The 20398-nt window shown below is 41.5% G+C and overlaps 1 protein-coding gene across 1 annotated transcript in view; it reads left to right on the top strand.

Annotated features, from left to right (window-relative positions):
- DCN (decorin) overlaps positions 1-17183 on the top strand; it is a 59208-nt gene extending 42025 nt beyond the window's left edge. The window contains exons 6-8 of the mRNA XM_077470886.1: positions 3390-3483; positions 11976-12114; positions 14942-17183. Coding sequence (XP_077327012.1) covers positions 3390-3483; positions 11976-12114; positions 14942-15136 — 428 coding nt within the window. The 3' untranslated portion in view covers positions 15137-17183. The remainder of the gene's footprint in view (positions 1-3389; positions 3484-11975; positions 12115-14941) is intronic.
- The last annotated feature ends 3215 nt before the right edge of the window (positions 17184-20398 follow it).

The following is a 20398-nucleotide window of genomic DNA, read 5'->3' on the forward strand; positions in this document are numbered from 1 at the left end:
CTGAGGCAGGAGGCAGATGGGCTACAGGAACAGAAGACCACATGGGTGCCACTCCTGTCAGCTAAGAACAGGAAACGGAGGCTACAATTTGCACAGGCTCACCAAAATTGGACAATAGAAGATTGGAAAACAGTTGCCTGGTCTGATGAGTCTTGATTTCAGCTGCAACATTCAGATGGTAGGTTCGGAATTTGGAATAAATAACATGAAATCATGGATCTACCCTGCCTTGTCCATCCCTTTATGACTACAGTGTACCCATCTTCCGATGGCTACTTTCAGCAGGATAATGCACCATGTCACAAAGCTCAGATCATCTCAAACTGGTTTCTTTAAGATGACAATGAGGTCACTGTACTCAAATGGCCTCCACAGTCACCAGATCTCAATCCAATAGAGTACCTTTGGGATGAATTGCAGGAGATTTGCATCATGGATGTGCAGCTGACAAATCTGCAGCAACTGCATGATGCTACCATGTCAATGTGGCCCAAAATATCTGAGAAATGTTTCCAACACCTTTTTGAATCTATGCCACAAAGAATTAAGGCAGTTCTGAATACAAAAGAGGTCCAACCCGGTACTATATATACCCAGATGCTATACTATGCTACAATAGTAACCTATTTAACATATCAACTCTTGCCTTATAATCCCTAGTAACAGCTTTCCAATGGACAGGACACGTAGTCTCAGACTTTCTCTCTCCAATTCCTCCTTCTGGGGTTTTCAAGCCAACAACCTAGAGACAGGAAGTGCATACATGATATATCAGCAGCCCAGGCAATTATAAATACAGAAAGTAGAGGGCAGCAGATGCCTACACGTGTACAAATGAATACAGTACAGAGCTAGATTCATCTGTGTCTATCTTTTATCTGCCTGGACTTCAGTTTCAACTGTTGCTTTAAAATAAAACAAAATAAAGAAAAAGGAGTATAGACAATAAAGGTATTCTCTGCAGCCAATCACCAAACTAAGTAAAGTGCGTGTAAAAACAGATAGATGAACTTATCACTATGCTATTGCTATTTTATCGTCCGGACTCCAGGTTGGAGAATGTTCTTAACCAGCAAGGCTCTAAAGCTGCTGCAGTAAGGGTTGAATGTCTGACTCTCTGGCAGGAATACCTAGATCACAAAAAAAGTCACATAATTTTTCAGATAAAACTATTCCCATAGATATGTTTTTTTTTTTTTTTTTGTTCTGTTTAGTTATTTGTTTAAATTTCAACTTTGATCTCTTCTGTGGAAATCATACTATATTTCAATTAATTATTACTGTACAAGTTTCACTTTTCACTTTTGAGGGAAAATCCTTTATCTTTCATTGTCTAGAAGAATATACAGTATGCTAGTGATTTTATATAAATTGCATTGATTTACATTTTTGTATGTCCTAAACCTTCTATATTTCATCCTAGAAAAAAAAAATGGAGGGTCTAATTATTCAATGTGGTAATTGGTCTAAAATGTTTTTATATCAAGACTTTCTTGATAAATAGACCAGACCACCAAATATTATTTAATAATTACTAATAATAGGGGTTCAGGTATTTCGTTTTGTAGTTAGAGCATCAATAAATCTCTCATTAAAATGCTTACATCAGTTGTTATGCTTTAATTGAATTGTCTGCTTTGTCCAATTCCCGGCTCAGCTTTGAAAATACAACATGTTCTTATACTGAACCTGTCAGAACAAAAATATATGGGCTTTCCTATACCTGTAGGCTAGGTGCTGTCTTCTTTCTTTATTATTAGCTAGGTCACTGACCTGGAACAAGTATGTGCACATCAGCTGTTTAGATAAGTATTACAAGGCCGTCACAAACAGCTCCTGTCCTGACAGATTCGCTTTAAGGTACACTAAAGCTGAAAAAGATGGAGTATCAGTTACATTGACCACTTATACTCTGGAAGATTTTACCCACTTCATGGCCAGCCCATGTTTTGTCTCGTAGCACTGCTCTATTTTAACTGGCTATTACGAGGTCATGCAGAGCTGTACCCAAATTAATTTTATAAAAAATGTTCACGCAAATAGAGCTTTTTTTTGTGGTATTTGATTGCCACTGGATTTTTTTTTACATTATATGTATAAATAAAGAAAACATTTTCTTTTACTTTCTGTTATAAAATGTTTTCAAAGCAAAATTTTTTTATAAAAATAAGATTTCTTCATAAATGTAGGCCAAAATGTATTCTGCTACATGTCTTTGGTAAAATAAATACCAAATAAGTGTATATTAATTGATTTGCGTGAAAGTTATGGCATTTACAAACAATGGTATATATACTGGAATTTTTTTATTTTTTTTATTTTTTATACTAGTAGCGACAGTGATCAGTGACTTATAGTGGGACTGTGATAGTGCAGCGGAAAATCTGACACTAATTGACACTTTGTGGGAACTGACTAACTGACATCATCAGTGACACTAATACAGTGATCAGTGCTAATATATACACTGTCACTGTACTAATGACTTCAGAGAACAATGGGGTGGCCCCTAAAAGTCACACATCTAGGTGTACTGAATTGGTAAGTAGAGTGGCAACCTCAGAATGGACACCAACCAGGCCAGGTCCCCAACGCATTTGACTCTGCCCCCGGGAGCTTAGTCATGAGGAACTGTACTAATGACACTTGCTGGGAAGGAGTTAACATTTAGGGGCAACCAAAGGGTTAACTGTGTGCCTAACAATGTTTACTGTGTGTCGTATGTGCTGCTTTTATTGAGCGATGTGTCTGTTTTCAATACCTGCTTTGCAGGGAGAAAAAAAAAAAAACCTGACACATTGCTGATGCCTGTTGAGAACCCTGTGTTTACCAGCACAGGGCTCTCTTCTGTCATTCGCTCTGCCAATCAGCAAGTCCCAGTTATAAGTCCTCAATCTCACTCAAATCGGCTTTCTGTTTTTTTCTGTTTTTTTTTTTCCAGATCTAAAAACGTAAGTTTTAGATTTCAATCATGTCAGCACCTGTTCATGAAATGTGGTATTGAAGTGTGTTATGATTGTCTGTTAACACTTGTGCAACACATAAACCTGAATTTAGACTACCAAATAACATCAACAGTAAAATCAATCACTCTTCTTCTGTAACTTATGGGGGTTTTGTGAAGGGTTAGACCCCCTGATTGTATTACACGGATAAACAAAAGTCAGTCAGGATTAGATGGGAGATTTCAGTACACACTAGAATTTCCCTCACAGACAATTTGTGATACAAATATGAACATTTCTCTGTTAATAATGTTGAAAATGTTCTTTAGCTCCAACTTTGTGACTTTTCATAAGTCCTAGTGAATTTGATGTTATTTCAATGGGATTTGTATATGGTATGAACATTGATTCTAGCTAATATGCTGTATTTTTCTTTGTGATTAGGTTTACCAACTTCTCTAACTGAGCTGCATCTTGATGGTAACAAAATTACAAAAGTTGATGCTGACAGTTTCAATGGACTGAACAACCTCGCAAAGTAAGTGTGGTACTAATACTAGTTTATTCCTTGCCTATACACAAATTCTATTGATTTAATAACTATATACTTTTATGATGATGAGCTTTGGGCTTCGGTTCAGATTCGACCAGAACCCAGCCTATTCACAGTTCGGTGAACCGGTGATAAAACAGCCTTAAAGTGATTATAAATAAAAAAAAATGTAAATAACAAACATGTTATACTCACGTGCTCTGTGCAATGGTTTTGCACAGAGCAACCCCAATCCTCCCCTTCTTGGGTCTCCTGCCGGTGCTCCTCCTCTTCTTCACATGCCACCATGGAAAGCTGCTTCCTATAGTGGCACACCTGCGAACTCGATCGATACAGACAGTGTGGCTGGATCCTGACCCCCAATCCCTCATCACAGGCTTTGATTGATGATGGCTCCCACTGCTATTATTATTATTCAGGATTTATATAGCGCCAGCAATTTACGCAGCATTTTACAATATAAAAAGGAGACAATACTGTTACAATACAATACAAGAGGATTAAGAGGGCCCTGCTCAGAAGAGCTTACAATCTAATAGTTAATCTGCCCTGAGAGAGCCTATCGAGCACAGCGCTGGATGGTATCATGATTGACAAGAATCTGCATTTTTGGATGACATGACTGATAATGAATTTACTTGGTGGGACAGTTTGCTATGTACCCCTTACTCATTCACCAGAGGGGAGAGAGCTATATCTAGGGGGGCTATATTTAAAGGGGGTTCCAGATTCCATATTTTAAAGTCCCCCAGCCTGCAGACCCCCACATTGAACAGACCGGGGCTGTGGGGAAGAAGACCCTGTCTTCATCAACATGGGGACAAAGAGATTTGCTACGGGGGTTTCCCTGGCATGTTGAGGTATAGGGCCTGCATGATGTATGCTCATTCCCCCTTTTCCTTGACAGGCTACATAATCAAATGAGGGCGTAGTATGTATTTTGGAGGAAGCCTATGTTGCTTGGCGTACCCCCTTAAAATCTGTAGCAGAGCCTCATCAAAGGTATGGGTCTAGTATGACATTTTAGAAATAGTAATAAAAAATTGCCAGGCATTTACATTTCCCTGTCACCTTCTTTTCAGTAAAATATGTTCTTGGAACTCCCCCACCCCAAGGGTCTTTCACAATACACGCCAGACCGCTAAGAGTCTGGTATGCATTTTGGAGGCAGGGGTCTCTACGCTGTCTTGTTTTTTCTTTTAAGAAAAAAAAACAAAGCTGGAAGGTAAATATAGTTTACCATCAATTTAAATGCCATTTTGCTGTAGTATATTGTATATGTCATACAGATGTGCCACTTCACATGAAGGGTTAGGACATAAAATGGTTCACTAATTAAGGATCAAAATGAAGTCTTGTTTTTTTTTAAATAACAAACAGGTTATACTTACCTCCTCTGTGCAGTTGGTTTTGCACAGGACAGCCTGGCATCCTCTTCTCGGGTCCCTCTTTGCTGCTCCTGGCCCCTACCTCCTGTCGAATGCCCACACAGAAAACAGCTTGCTATGGAGGCACCTGATTTGAGCTGAAGCTCCGTGGGTCCATTCAGACAGTGAGCTTCTGTTTGTCCCCCCCTCTCCCCTGATTGGCTAACTGACTTTGATTAACAGCAACTGGAGCCAATGGCACCATTGCTGTGTCTCAGACAATCAGGAGGGAGGGTCCCAGGTGGCTGAGGGACTCTTGGACATCACTGGACAGAGAGGGGTCTCAGGTAAGTATTAGGTTGGCTGAGGGCAGCTGCTACACACAGAAGGTTTTTTATCTTAATGCATAGAATGCATTAAGATAAAAAAAATCTGCCTTTTCAACTCCTTTAACCCCCCTAGCCGTATTCCAGAGTGTGGCTCGGGTGGATTTCCAGTACCAAAAGAGGTAACCCTAAGCCACATTTGGGATTGCATTGCAGGATCCAGGAAGACGTTACTCTCCTTGTCTCCAGGATACTGCAATATCCTCCCCACACTGTGTGCACGCTCTGTCCTCCGCTTGATCTATCACTGAGCCGAACTCCGTTCCCTGCGAGCGTTGCGACGCACGGGGACGGAGAACGGCACCAAATTCAAAAAGTAAATCACACAATACACATACAATACACTGTAATCTTACAGATTACATTACTGTATCAATTTATTTCACATCACTTTTGCTCCTAGTGGTCCGTATAAAAAATAATATAATATAATAACTGCATGCAGTTTTATATTATAAATACTGTTCTTTCTGCCTGGAAACTGGAGATTGTCCATAGCAACCAAGACCGTCCCTTTACATCACAAGTGGTTCTAGACCAGCTAGAAAACAGCAATAATACATTATAATCACTTGAAAAATTGAGTGATAGTGTTTTGTGGGGAAATCCGTCATCAAACACTGAAAGTAATGGCAGTGACAATTCTGCAACTGAGCACATTTCAGTGTTTTTGATTTCATTATATTATTGAATAATTTTTATTATTATTATACTACTATTTGTTATAATTATTTATAGTTATTTATTATATTATAATTTATGATTTTGTTTTTCAACTTTATCATACCCAGGATGTCTACTAGACTCTTGTTTGGACAGATTTAAGTGAGTTATTCCTAAGAATTACAGGCCTGCAATAAAAAAATGCCAAATTTCCATGCAAAATAATTGTACCGATTTCAGCATAAAAAATCTGAAATAATCATACCACCAGGGAGGTTAATAACTGCTCCCTGCATTTGTACAAATTCCTCAGTGCCCAGTCCTCCTTGCCCATTAAAATCAAAATAAAAATAGCTCACTAGCCTTGAAATCATCCAGAACTAATTAAAAAATTTCAGATCCATGGGGGTTTAAAATTCAAACCTTCAGCACAGTTCAATAAACCTCCTGCAAACCAAACCCAGGTACTTTTGGCTCATCCCTATTCAGAACTTTATGTTTACACTAGCGTCCTATGGGCTATAGATATAATAATTATTAACTGTGGTTCCCTAAGATCTGAAAGTTATTTCAAGGGTTCCTTACTGTTAAAAAGGTTGAGAAAGGCTGCCCTAGAGGCACAATAATTGGAAGGCAAGCACCGACATACAACGCACTTTCTAAATACTGCACCCTTTCTCAGATAACACATTCCAGACTGCACAAAAATGTGCTTTTGGGAATTTTTAAAGGAAGCACCTGAAATATATAGCATACCTTGGACATGTACAAATTCCAAAATATGGTACACTGCTTTACTAGAGAGTTATTAGGCTTCAATATACTGTACAGCTGCTGACATTACCAGTAGTGAGTGTTTTTTTTTTCTTAACTGACAGTTAAAAATTATGATGACTTTAAGCCAATGAATCAGTAGAAAAATCTAAGGTAAATTCTAAGGTTGTACTTTACTCCTAGGCATTTCTCCTATTCCTTAAAGCCTTGTGCAAATGACATGATTTATTAACACCATTAATAATGCATTATTGATATTACCGCTGGATGTATAGAGTGTAAGGCCGCGTACACACGCGCGGACTGTTTGCCCAACCTTGTTCGTCAAACAGTTTCGGCAAACAGTCCGCTCAAAATTTGCATGAGCGGACTTGCCCACACACGAGCGGACTGTTTCAACGAACTGTTTGCCAAACAGTCCGCTCAACTTTTGAAATGAACGGACTCGCCCACGTAAGGCGGAGGCAAATCCGCCCATTTCGAGCGCGTGTACAGGTAGGCGGGGCCCGCGAAGGAGACGTCGCAGGCTCCGCTGCCTGGAATGGGCTTAAAGGGGAACCCCAACGCCGAAAAAAATCGGCGTGGGGGTTCCCCCAAAGTCCACACCAGACCCTTGTCCGAGCACGCTACCCGGCCGGCCAGGAAAGGGGGGCGAGCGAGCGCGCCCCCCCTCCTGAGCCGTACCAGGCCGCGTGCCCTCAACATGGGGGGGTGCCTTGGGGAAGGGGGGGCCGCGTGGCCCCCCCACCCCAAAGCACCTTGTCCCCATGTTGATGAGGACAAGGGCCTCTTCCCGACAACCCTGGCCGTTGGTTGTCGGGGTCTGCGGGCGGGGGGCTTATCGGAATCCGGGAGCCCCCTTTAAGAAGGGGGCCCCCGGATACCGGCCCCCCACCCTATGTGAATGAGTATGGGGTACAATGTACCCCTACCCATTCACCTGTGAAATAAAGTACAAAAAAAAACACAACACAGGGAAAAAATATTTTATTGCACAGCTCCGGGGGTCTTCCGTCTTCGGGGGTCTTCTCGCCGGACTCCTCCGCTATCTGTGTGTAGCTCTTTTACTAGCGGAGGAGTCCGGCTTTCTTCCTCCCCGCCGCCGGCCTCTTCTCCCGACTTCGGGGGTCTTGTCCCCCTCTTCGGTTCTTCTGCCGGGCCACCGCGCCTTCTTGTAGCTCTTTTGCAGGCGGTGGCCCGGTCTTCTGTCGCCGCTGCCTTCCGTTCTTCTGTCGCCGCCTTCGGTTCTTCTGCCGGGCCACCGCGCCTTCTTGTAGCTCTTTTACAGGCGGTGGCCCGGTCTTCTGTCGCCGCTGTCGTCGCCGCCGCCGCCGCCTTCCGTTCTTCTTCTTCTTCTTGTTCTTCTTCTTCTTCCCCAGGAGATGTTGACTCGACGAGCTCTCCGGCCGGAATGCCAGAGCCGCGCTGTGCGGTCACTTATATAGTGACAATGGGGCGGTGTCACATGGTATATGTCACATGGGTTGGTCACATGGTGACCCCGCCCCCTTACGATGTCATAGTCCCCATGTGACATCAACCCATGTGACCAACCCATGTGACATATACCATGTGACACCGCCCCATTGTCACTATATAAGTGACCGCACAGCGCGGCTCTGGCATTCCGGCCGGAGAGCTCGTCGAGTCAACATCTCCTGGGGAAGAAGAAGAAGAACAAGAAGAAGAAGAAGAAGAACGGAAGGCGGCGGCGGCGGCGACGACAGCGGCGACAGAAGACCGGGCCACCGCCTGTAAAAGAGCTACAAGAAGGCGCGGTGGCCCGGCAGAAGAACCGAAGGCGGCGACAGAAGAACGGAAGGCAGCGGCGACAGAAGACCGGGCCACCGCCTGCAAAAGAGCTACAAGAAGGCGCGGTGGCCCGGCAGAAGAACCGAAGAGGGGGACAAGACCCCCGAAATCGGGAGAAGAGGCCGGCGGCGGGGAGGAAGAAAGCCGGACTCCTCCGCTAGTAAAAGAGCTACACACAGATAGCGGAGGAGTCCGGCGAGAAGACCCCCGAAGACGGAAGACCCCCGGAGCTGTGCAATAAAATATTTTTTCCCTGTGTTGTGTTTTTTTTTGTACTTTATTTCACAGGTGAATGGGTAGGGGTACATTGTACCCCATACTCATTCACATAGGGTGGGGGGCTGGTATCCGGGGGCCCCCTTCTTAAAGGGGGCTCCCGGATTCCGATAAGCCCCCCGCCCGCAGACCCCGACAACCAACGGCCAGGGTTGTCGGGAAGAGGCCCTTGTCCTCATCAACATGGGGACAAGGTGCTTTGGGGTGGGGGGGGCGCGCGGCCCCCCCTTCCCCAAGGCACCCCCCCATGTTGAGGGCACGCGGCCTGGTACGGCTCAGGAGGGGGGCGCGCTCGCTCGCCCCCCTTTCCTGGCCGGCCGGGTAGCGTGCTCGGACAAGGGTCTGGTGTGGACTTTGGGGGAACCCCCACGCCGATTTTTTTCGGCGTTGGGGTTCCCCTTTAAGCCCATTCCAGGCGGCGGAGCCCGCGACGTCTCCTTCGCGGGCCCCGCCTACCTGTACACGCGCTCGAAATGGGCGGACTTTCCGAGCGGGAACAGTCCGCTCATTTCGAAAGTACAGCGGACAGGCCCACACACGGGCGGACTGTTCGCTCAAACACGGTTTCAGCGGACAGTTTTTCGGAATTTCCGAAAGACTTTGTCCGTCCAACTGTCCGCTGAAACTGTCCGCTGAAAGCCCACACACGAGCGGACTGTCCGCCCAAACACTGTTCAGCGGACAAGGTTGGGCGAACAGTCCTCCCGTGTGTACGCGGCCTAAGAGATTGTAGGCACCAGACACCTGGCAATTAGTGCTGCGTAGCATTAAATAAATAAATAACTAAAATATTTAGCCCGTAATTCCATGTGATACTCCACAGGTGAGAATAGCAACTTCACAGATAACTTCAGTGATGAATTAGATAGCGGTCCTTATGAAAGACATTCCCCGAAGTGGAGGGAAGAAATCCAGATAATTCCAGTGGGTAAAGGGAAAAGGAAAGGGGAGGTGGGGTGAATAGGGCAAATCTGGAGATGGTACACAGCAGTTAGGGAGCAGGTAAAGCAGCTGGTTGTTGGCAGAGGACAGTCTAAGCCCACGTTAAATATCCCGCTGGGGCTAAGGAAACAGCTATCAGTTACCTGTAGCGGATGTGAGTGTATATGGGTGTATAAAGTTCAGTCCCTGACTGGGTGTAATAGACGTTGATACAGCTCACTAATCTCCTGGTATTTCGTTATGGGTTGTCCTGCAAACCGGTCTTCCAATCATCCAGTTGCTATGGAGATGGATTGATTCTCACAGAATGGAGAGAGAAGTTCCGCTCACTGCTCCACGTGTGTAACTGGTGTCTAGCGCCATAACTACAGACGTCCAGGGATCACTTCGGCATTCCAAACATACTTCCAGGGGGGTCGAGTGGGGCGTATCTGTAGCAGGCAATCCGTGCCCTCAGAGCATGGAGTGTGATGGCGTCATACTGGCGTGTTTCACTCGTGACACGAGTTTCCTCAGAGCATGAGGGAATCCATTGTTGCAGGGGTGGGGCCTATCAAATTCCATACAAATTACTGAGTAGCACAACATGATACTTGGTTCTGTATTCTCTAAAATAATAATAATAGTCCTGTCCCGAAAACCTGGATGCCAGTGCAAAAAAAAAAAAAAGGAAGGATTTTTTTCCTTGTTGGAGCAAATTGGATCAAGCTGTATTGTTGTTGTTGTTTTTTTACCTTCTTTTGGATCAACTGATTGTGTTTTTCCCCTCAGCGATTGCCTTACTTAAAATTCTTCTTAAACTTTGTGTATTAGTACTGCTTGAATCTTGTAGAAGGGGATATACCCTACTGCTCAATTATTTCTGTTGCAATTGCACTAATATAGCAACAATCACCTCAAGTTACCGGTAGATAAGGAAAGTAATTAAAAAAGTGGATTTCTTTTTTCTGGTCAGTGATTCAATGTATTGATGCAAGATGGTAAGCAACAAGCAATTTTTAAAAAGGTCAGCAATGACAGCTTTATTGTTACTCTCAAAAAAACGTTCTGTTAGGCTAAGCAAATACCCTGTCTCTGCCTCCTTGTGGCAACATTTTATAGTATTTAGCTCCCTGTTTTGCTTTTTCAGTGCATACAATTGTTCTTACACATTTATCAGTTACAATTGTTTATATAGCACCGACATTTTACTAAGTGCTTTACAAATATTCAAATATTTATGTCCTCCCTGAACGATGCTTGGTCACATAATTTTTGGATTGTACGATATCTGTGCTCTTGTAGAACAATTATGCAGTGTGAAAGCCTATGTAAGTAATCTATTACATTTCCGAACCATTTTATTGTAAATTCTCCTTTGGATTTAACAACAACAATGTAGTGTGTGTGTGTGTGCCTATCCAGTTGTAACAAATGGTGCCAATTTAAATTTTATATGGCTAAGTTACAACAACTCATGCTTGACGTTGTGGTTTTATGGTATTTAGACAGTGCCAATTCACCCATGAGGCCATTGGAAGCAGCTGCTAGAATGATGAAAGATTGTATCTAATAATATACATATTATTATTATATGACTGTGTTTTATATTTTTTTTTTTTTAGCTCTGATAAATGGGAAGTGGTGTTGTGCCCAACATGTCTTGCCTGTTTTTAATATGGTTTATTTCCCAAGAGATAAAGATATCTTGGACTGTTTCATCTGCTTTTTGTCTGGCGATCCTTTCTGTATTTCCATAGTTTGAGCTAATGTTGTGTGCCCTTTGAGAGAAGCTTTTGCTGTCTGGGATTCACCTTTTACTTTTAACAGGCTCAGGGTCACTGAGCTGGCTGCCAGTGTGTGTTTGTGTGCGCACACGGACACACAGGCAGCGCTACCTCTGCATGGGATGGAAAAAATGGTTGCTTTGAACAGTATATGCCCCCAACACAGCATATTATTTACAGCATTTGTTACCTGAGGTCTTCTGTATATTTACATTTCCGTAATGCTCCTGAGCTTTGTGTAATATACTATACATCCACCTTCTGGACTGACAGAATTGGGATTCCTTTTAAAACATCAATGAAATCATGGTGAAAGTAAAGGGGGTAGGTCTTTTTTCCCTAACCCTGTATTAAGACATGCCTACACATATATTGCACAACAAAAGAAAACAAATCTAAATTATTAATCTTGTATCAACATCTCTGTTTGAGAATTTTTTTTTGTTTATACATATATACAAATGATACATTGTCTGTCATTATGGTTGCAGATTGGGGTTGAGCTACAACAATATCATTACTGTTGAAAATGGGTCCATTTCTGATGTACCTCATTTACGGGAACTACATTTAGATCACAACAGTCTGACACAGGTGCCTGGTGGACTCAATGAACACAAATACATCCAGGTAGAGTATAAGTTTTCTTCTGTAATTTTTTTTATTTTGATTTGCAACTTTACCCAAAGTTTCTTCTGTGTATACAAGGGTACCTTATATCTTTTCCTGCTGAAATAGGCTCCCTCTACCAGACTACAGCTCCCAAGATCCAAATCATTTTGTGGGCTAGCTCTTGTGAATTTACCAAAATGATGAAACATAAATTACAGTTTGATTGTATAAGGCATAACAGTAAGCTAACAGCTTATTGAGGTGGACAAAAAAAGGTCCAAAGGATCCATACTTTTCTTGCAGTATTCATAAAATTATTCTAGCAGCAGGACCTTCTATCAGTGTCCATCGGTACCTTCTATCAGTGCTCATCGGTACCTTCTATCAGTGTCCATCAGTGCCATCTGCATTCTAAGGACAGCACAGCTCTGAGTGGAGAGCATGTCTCTCATGGAACAGCACAGAGCCAGCATTGACAGTTCTATCTCTCCCTCCATTCATCCTCTCTCGCACAGGATGACAGAGGAACCAGCTGATCTGTTCCCACTTCTCCCCCCTCCCCTCTACTGTGTGTGCTCCATGGGAAATGTGAGCTTGTTAGCTTCACACTTGACTGCCCGCAGAGCACACACAGGAGAGGGGAAGGGGGAGAAGGGGGAGCAGATCAGCTCTGTCATCTGTCTTCCTGTGCGAGAGAGGACGGATGGAGGGGGAGATAGAACTGTCAATCCTGACTATGTGCTGTTCCATGAGAGGCATGCTCTCTGCTCAGAGCCATGCGAATAGCAACTCCGCTGGGGCCCCCCTACAGTGACGGAATGCCAGGGCCCCGTCGCAAGTACAACTGTTGCAACCCTGGTAATTCCGCCACTGGACATCAGTAATGATGTGAACATCCCAGTCCAGAGGAAAATTGGGTAATAACTGTGTGTCACACTAGCTAGGTAAGCAAAAAAGAGTTGCAGCACTGTCAATAAGAGGGTATCCACCATGTCTTCTAAATTAAACTGATGAAGTTGGATTTTGGCTTTAAATATATCTGTTTATACGATTTTAGGTTAGACATGATTGCTTAGAATTATTTAAATGCAAAATGATCATACAATATCTTAGTGTAGATGGGACTGCAGTTATTTTAATTATATTTTCACTGAACATCAAATATATTTGATTTAGTAGTTTATAGTAGTTGTATGTATTGCATATTGAATGATAGTTAAAGTAAGTTCAGCCAATATACATTAAGGCCGGCCATACATGGATTTAAATGTTTACTGGTTCAGCAGGGACAGACAGAGATTCGATCCATCTATGGGCGGACTGATTGTACAGATGTCGATCAATCGATCGACTTAACTACAAATCACATTTTTTACATTCGATTACTGCTGAGTTGTATTCATAGAGTTCTTCCAGCCAGGAAGGCTCAGTTTCCCCCCCCTCACCTGCTGGCAGAACAGCCCTGAAGGAGGGATGTCTTCATCAACACTGACTGTTGATGAGGGTATCAAGTGATTTTCTTTCCTTTCACCCTTGGTGGAAGGAAAGAAAATTAAATCATCTTTACCAGTTATCACTTACCAGTTCAGGCCAACCATTACAGAGTGTGCAACAGCCCCCAAATCAAGAAAATAACATCTATGACTGGTTTTAGGCTTCCTAGCAAATACGAATGAATACTGTTCACTGTATTAGTCATGGATACAATATTGTCATGAGCCATACTATTTGTGAAAGAATTAGGATTGTGAATTTATCTGTGACCATTGCAGGCTCCCACAATCTTTGCAGAAAGTTAAAGGCACTCTAATTAATAGAAAAGCCATTTGAAGAGTTGTCACCAGAAAAGTTGTCCCTATTGGAAAAGTTGTCCTCTATTATTTTCTGGTAACGGCTGTAAAGTTGTGGATTTCTGTCTCAATGACAAGGTCAACCGGTAAAACAGAGAGGGTGAAATTTCCCAGTGGGGTCATAAATAGCAATATAAACCTGGCATAGGTTATAACCATTCCAAACTTTATCCAAAGAAGCAAATTTCTCCCTGAATAATGTAAAGGAGGGGTCATGCTTGAGAGAATCAGGGAAGACTCCAAGGAGCAGGAGGACTCTAGCAAGGGACTGCTGTCAATATCTGGCTCTTGGGCAGAAATACTGTAAGCCACTCAAAAGCTGACAGGATTGATCTCTCTGTGCTTATGATCATGCAGCAGGTATGCAGACATCAAATCGGGTACTTACAGACCAGCTGGATCTGACCAGAAAGACTTTGCCCCCTCCACTTGGCATACTCCCTAAGGAGTCTTCAGGGACACCATGTATACTGAATCTCTGGACCTGTAAAGTGCTCTGTGGCTGACTTACACAGTATAATTGGTGCTGTGGCAAGACCCCACAGCAGTGCCAAGTGTCCTATGGTCATCATAAAGGCTGTTCCTGCATCTTTGGCATAGTGGTGTCTTAATATGGCCATATCAGCTGATCCAGAAAACTGTATAAACTAGCTCTGTGGCTCAGCAGTAAATAGAAAATCTTTATTCCAGAGGAAGAGAATTTTGATAGAAGTATAATAGGTTTTTCTTCTCTCAGACAGAGAACACAGTCATTCTCCCAAAGACACTAGCAAAAAAAAACTGAAACATAACAGGTGCCGGAGGGGTTATATCTGGCTGAATAATGGCTTTGTTTGCTAGTGTACAATCTTTTCTAGGCACCAGTATAACCTTCTTGTATCAGAATTAATCCTGTGCACACATAATGAATGATTAAGAAAAACAAGTTTACGTGAGTTACAAAAAAACTTGTCTTACATAACATGTATACTAACAGAAATGATAATTTTTTTTAGGTTGTGTACCTCCACAACAACAAAATTGCTGCTGTCTCAACAACTGATTTCTGCCCCACTGGATACAACACAAAGAAGGCTTCTTATACAGGCATCAGCCTTTTCAGCAATCCTGTCCAGTACTGGGAAATTCAGCCAGCCACATTCCGATGTGTATATGAACGTTCTGCTATTCAAATTGGAAACTACAAGTAAAAATGATTTGCTGGCCAATGTATTTTATTTCAATTAAATATTCCTTTGTTTGTCTGCATATTTGTTTCAAAAAAACCTTAGCAACAAATAAAAAGTCAAATACTGGAAATGGCCCCAAATAATAATTTCATGTTTCATGAAACATTGACGTCTTGGATCAAAAAGGGGGTTTGCTAGTGATGCAGTTCATGATGCATACCCATTGTATGAAGGCAATTGATACTGCATGAAACATGGACTTTTATTGATGTACAATATTAAGACATTTCATATTAATTATAAACACAGAGAAAAAATGCATGCATTAGTGAATCAAGTGTGAGGCTCTTGCACAAAAAAAGAAGAGACATTTTAATAATGTTTAGCTTTCAACCACTAAAACATTGAAAAAGTTGGTCTTGAATAAACAGATGTAGTCAGAGTCAAAGTTTGATTCTATCTACTTTGCCTTTTGGAATAATTTACTAACGTGTGTAAAATATACTCCAATTCCATGAATGTTTTCTAAATCTGCTTTTCTGAATTTTTCCTAAAATTGATTGGTCTTTTGGCATTAGCATAGAATTGTTGAGTGTATGACTTTTATAAAGCTATTCCCTAAGTGGGCCGAAAGTGAGAAATCCTGCAATTTTTTTGAAATAACTAAATCTATATACGTATTTTAAAATTCAGAAGAGACAGAATTAGCATACATAGCACAATGGTTGAAGACATTTTAAGTTGACGAAATGACTTTTATTCAGTTAAGGATAGGTCCTCTAAACCAAAAATGATAAAAAATGTTCTGATGGGTGAAGTCTTTCCTCTTGAGATCTTTCTGTTGTAGCATTCATATTTATACCCCTGCCAAGTTCCTTACACACTGGTCACACTTTTACCACTGAATTATTCATTTATCAGTTAGTTTATATAATTGGGTTTTGAGCAGCAGGATCACAGTCCCTCATTCAGCTTTTTAATTACTGTAGTAGATAGAGCAAAGATTCTGGATGGGAGTGTGAAAACAGTAGGAGATGTAAGAAGCCAATGGATGGTTCAAGTCAGTGGTATCCACCCAAAACCCCACATTTCCATTTAGTATTTTGTACTTCAATAGGTTATATTAATGGAACAACTCATGCACATTACAGATGGATTCTGACTGCAAACAGCCTTTAATATCCACTAGAAAAAAAGGTATCATAAATTGCTGTACATAGAGGGTACCAATGATTACCTTAGGAGACCAGAATTACATGCTTTGGAGTAAACATGCTAGAATAATTTGGTTATGTCAGATTGTTTTCTGTGGATTTTGCAATAGCAAGCTAATGACACACCTCAGTACTAATGAAGAGAGTGTTTCAGACAGGACAGCACTATGCCAGTCCTTCTGAATAGATCATTGAAAAAATAAACCTCTTTATGTCTGCTTGTCTAAATTTTGAATGTTCTGATAAACAGGCAATGCATATTTTGCATAACATTAACATGCCATAATTTTTATTTTATATTAGTATGTAAAACTTCAGATAAAACCACATTCATAATTTGTCCCCCTATATATTTCCCTATATAAAGGATGATTTCGTTCCAAAAGTACATATGAAATATGTGTACACCTCCTTCATTTGTGTAGTGTTCTATATAACTTAACTAGCTATTGTTCTCTCTATACATATTGTAGTTTAGAAAGCTTATATTAAAACTACAAATTAAGAAATTTGCCCATGTAATGAAAAAGCATAGTCCACTATGCAAAAATCAACTCTATTATGCTTATGTCTAATATGGACCACTGATATTCAATGTAAAGTTCTCCCTAAAATTTGTGGATTGGAATTAGTACACTAAATCCATGGAATGTTTGGCTATTCTACTGGTTTGCAGTGTATATTGATGTTGTTCAAAGTCGTAGTCAGTTACAGATATACTGTACATGTCTGTTAGATGTATGTGTGTTACAGTACAGTATTGTATTGTAAGTGGAACTGTTTAGTTTTTAATAAGGAATAATTTGTAAAGTGCATTAAAATGTCAAAAGCTCACACGTGTTGAATTTTGTAAATGATCGGTGTGATGTCTTTTTTGAAACGGTATATTATTGTGTATTGGTTGACACTATGCAGATCAAAAGATTATAATGATATATCATTTTCTATACACACAATCAATACATTCGTTTTAAAAAAATGTTTCATGAGAGAAATATCTGTGCCATTTTTTAATCACCTGGCCGGATGCAAAATTACGGCCGCAGGGTGGTTCTGTTATCTTGACTAGGTCATATGATCAAATGATAAAAATTTGGTTTGGGTACAGTGTTGCATGACCGCGTATTTGTCATTCAAAATGCAACAGGGCAGAAAGCTGAAAATTGAACTGGGCAGGAAGGGGGTGAAAGTTCCCTTTATTGAAGTAATTAATCATTTACAGACCCATGTAAGTATGGAGCATGTGGAGCAAGTGGAGCTGGAGCTAACAACTAGTTATTGGAGTATTTGCTCTGATTTGTTGCAATCTGGTGAATTCAAATATGTACTCTGTTTGCATGACTTATCATCGACCGCAGATCACTTGGAACCATTTTCCAGTTTGCTCCATAATTCCATACTCCCTTTTTGAAGCACAGGTCCTCATCTCATATATACTCAGTATGAGTGTGGGTTTTTAACCCCCTCTTGTCATATATAGATGCTAAGGCACCCATAGTTAGGGTGTGCTACATCATTGAGACCTAACATATAAATTTACGCAAGGGTATTGTCAGGAGTCAGCAGCTGGGATGACCAGATATATGTAGCTACACCAAGAAATTGGGACCAGACCATATGTATATATTTTTCAAGTGATATTTATTTACAGTGAATGAAAGATAAGCACATAGCAATAAACATAAGAATGCATGGAAATCAAAACTGATTGACAAACTGCAGCAATCTAACAAGCTAACAATATATACAAATATATACTAATGAATACAAAATGGGGGACGCAGGGAATACCAGGAATGCAAGGAAGGGGGGAATCAAGACTTCAAAAACAAGAGTAAAGCAAGGCTAGCTCAGGAGCAGGATAAACAAGCATAAGGATCTGGTAGCAAGCACTGAAGTCAAAACACTGATGCAAGGTTTGTTAGTAGAGACAGGCTTGGGCTTGGTTCACACTGCCATGACTTGAGATTCGACTTGTGAGACCCCATGTGACATGACATGTGAAATCCCATATTAGTCAATGAGAACTGTCTTATTTAGCACTACTAAAGTTGCTCTGACTGAAAAGGTTCCTTTACTACTTCAAGGTGACTTCTATCCGACTTCTGTCCATTGACTTTAATGGAAGTCGCCTTCAGGTCAGATCCTCATCTATATTGATGTGATTTGGATCCCACATTACAGGACGATTATCCAGGCATTCCCTGAAAGTTGCTTCAAAGTTGCTTCAAAGTCAAATCAAGTCAAATCAAGTATGTCTCAAGTTGTCAGCAAATCACCAGGAAGTTGCCTGGCAAAGTTGCAATGTAACTTGTAATGTAATGTAAGTCATGTGACTTTCAGTTTGTGGCAGTGTGAACTGAGCCTTAAGCTCCCTCCCAGCACCTGGGGCCAAATGGAGCTGATTGAAGGAACCTGCTGGCTGCTGGGAGACATCTGCTGGTGGACACCAGAAATGCATATTTCCACCATGGGAAGCACAATGCCACCAGGAGGTAAACCACATCCTGATAGGTATACATATTGTGATGGCACATCCTACAAATAAAACTGTGGGCTTGATTTACTAAACCCAGAGAGTGCAAAATCTGATGCAGTTGTGCATGGTAATCAGCTTCTAACTTCAATTTGTTCAATTAAGCTTTGACAAAAAAACTGGAAGCTGATTGGTTTCAATGCTCACCTGCACACAATTTTTCACTCTCCTGTTTTAGTAAATCAATCACTGTGCATCAAATGTTCAATATGCAATGTGATCTCCTATTGTCTAATCTTTTTTGGGATGGAAAACTTGAATTTTTTTATGACTAGAAGGGGAACTCGAAAGAGACCCAATTAGATCACATCCCATGGTGATTGATCTGATTAGATTCAAATCTAGATTCAGACAAATCTCTGCACTTGGTGTTACTCGCAGTTTACATATATTTTTCGAGCTATTCAGACAGAAACCTATACATGAAATGTGTAATGTAAAGCTTTGTTTCTACCTAGCAACCAACACGTTTCCTCATTCTTAATTTCATTTCTGCAGTTCCTAAAATAAAACAAGAATAATGACTGGTTGTTATGGGGAACCAGGACATTTCCTGTTTGCATATTTTTTCTTTAAATGTCTTTTTTTAGGATGAAGGCACAGGTGAGTACATAAAAACAGGACGAAGAAGAGACATGCAATATCATTCCACAGATGCAGCTTGGGCATATTAAACATATTCATGTATAATTATGAGCTGCGATATTATAACAGAGAATGGCAAAAGCAACGATTGAAGACAACATGTCAGTTTCCCAATCTAGTGACCCACACTTTGCTGGGCATCTGAGGATTAGCGTAATACATGTCCAGATGGACAGAATTTGACACCTGTATCAAGTGTTTTTTTTTTCTAAAAAAACTATAGGGGGTATATTTCAGGGCAAGAAGCCCTGTAAAAAAGAGTATTAAGTGGGAGGTAAAGAGAGGTAAGTGGTGAAAAGAAAGGAGGGGGAAAGAGTGGAGGGTGAGGAAGGATGAGGAGCTAATGCCGCGTACACACGGGCGGACTGTATGGCGTACTTAGTCCGTCGAAACACATTTCAGCGGACAGTCTGCTCGTGTGTGGGCTTCAGCGGACTTTTTCAGCGTGCAGTCCGGCGTACTAAGAATTTCGGATTTTTCGAAATTCTGTCCGTCGTACTTTGGTTTCAGCGGACAATCCGCTCGTCAGTATGCTAGTTCGACGGACTAAGAATGGCGCATGCCCAGAAAGGATTGCTTTGCTGTGTATTGGACTTCCTATTTCTAGTCCCGTCGTACGTGCTGTACACGTCATCGCGCAAGCTTTCGACGGACTGTTTGGGTATCCGTGTGTGGTCAAGTCCGTTCAGTGGAAAGTACGACGGACTGTCCGTCGGATTGTATGACGAACTAAGTACGCCATACAGTCCGCTCGTGTGTACGCGGCATAAGAAACACTGGGATAAGGGAAACAGGAGATAAAGGAATAATGTGGTGTGGTGAGGGACTAGCCCATTCACCACAGTGTGGTATCCCTGTGGAAGTTCATGAAGTCTGATATTCTGGATG

The sequence above is a fragment of the Lithobates pipiens genome, unplaced genomic scaffold (assembly GCF_037356315.1).
Source record: "Lithobates pipiens isolate NorthernLeopardFrog02 unplaced genomic scaffold, aLitPip1_a1.2 Scaffold_8, whole genome shotgun sequence".
Lineage (NCBI taxonomy): Eukaryota > Metazoa > Chordata > Amphibia > Anura > Ranidae > Lithobates > Lithobates pipiens.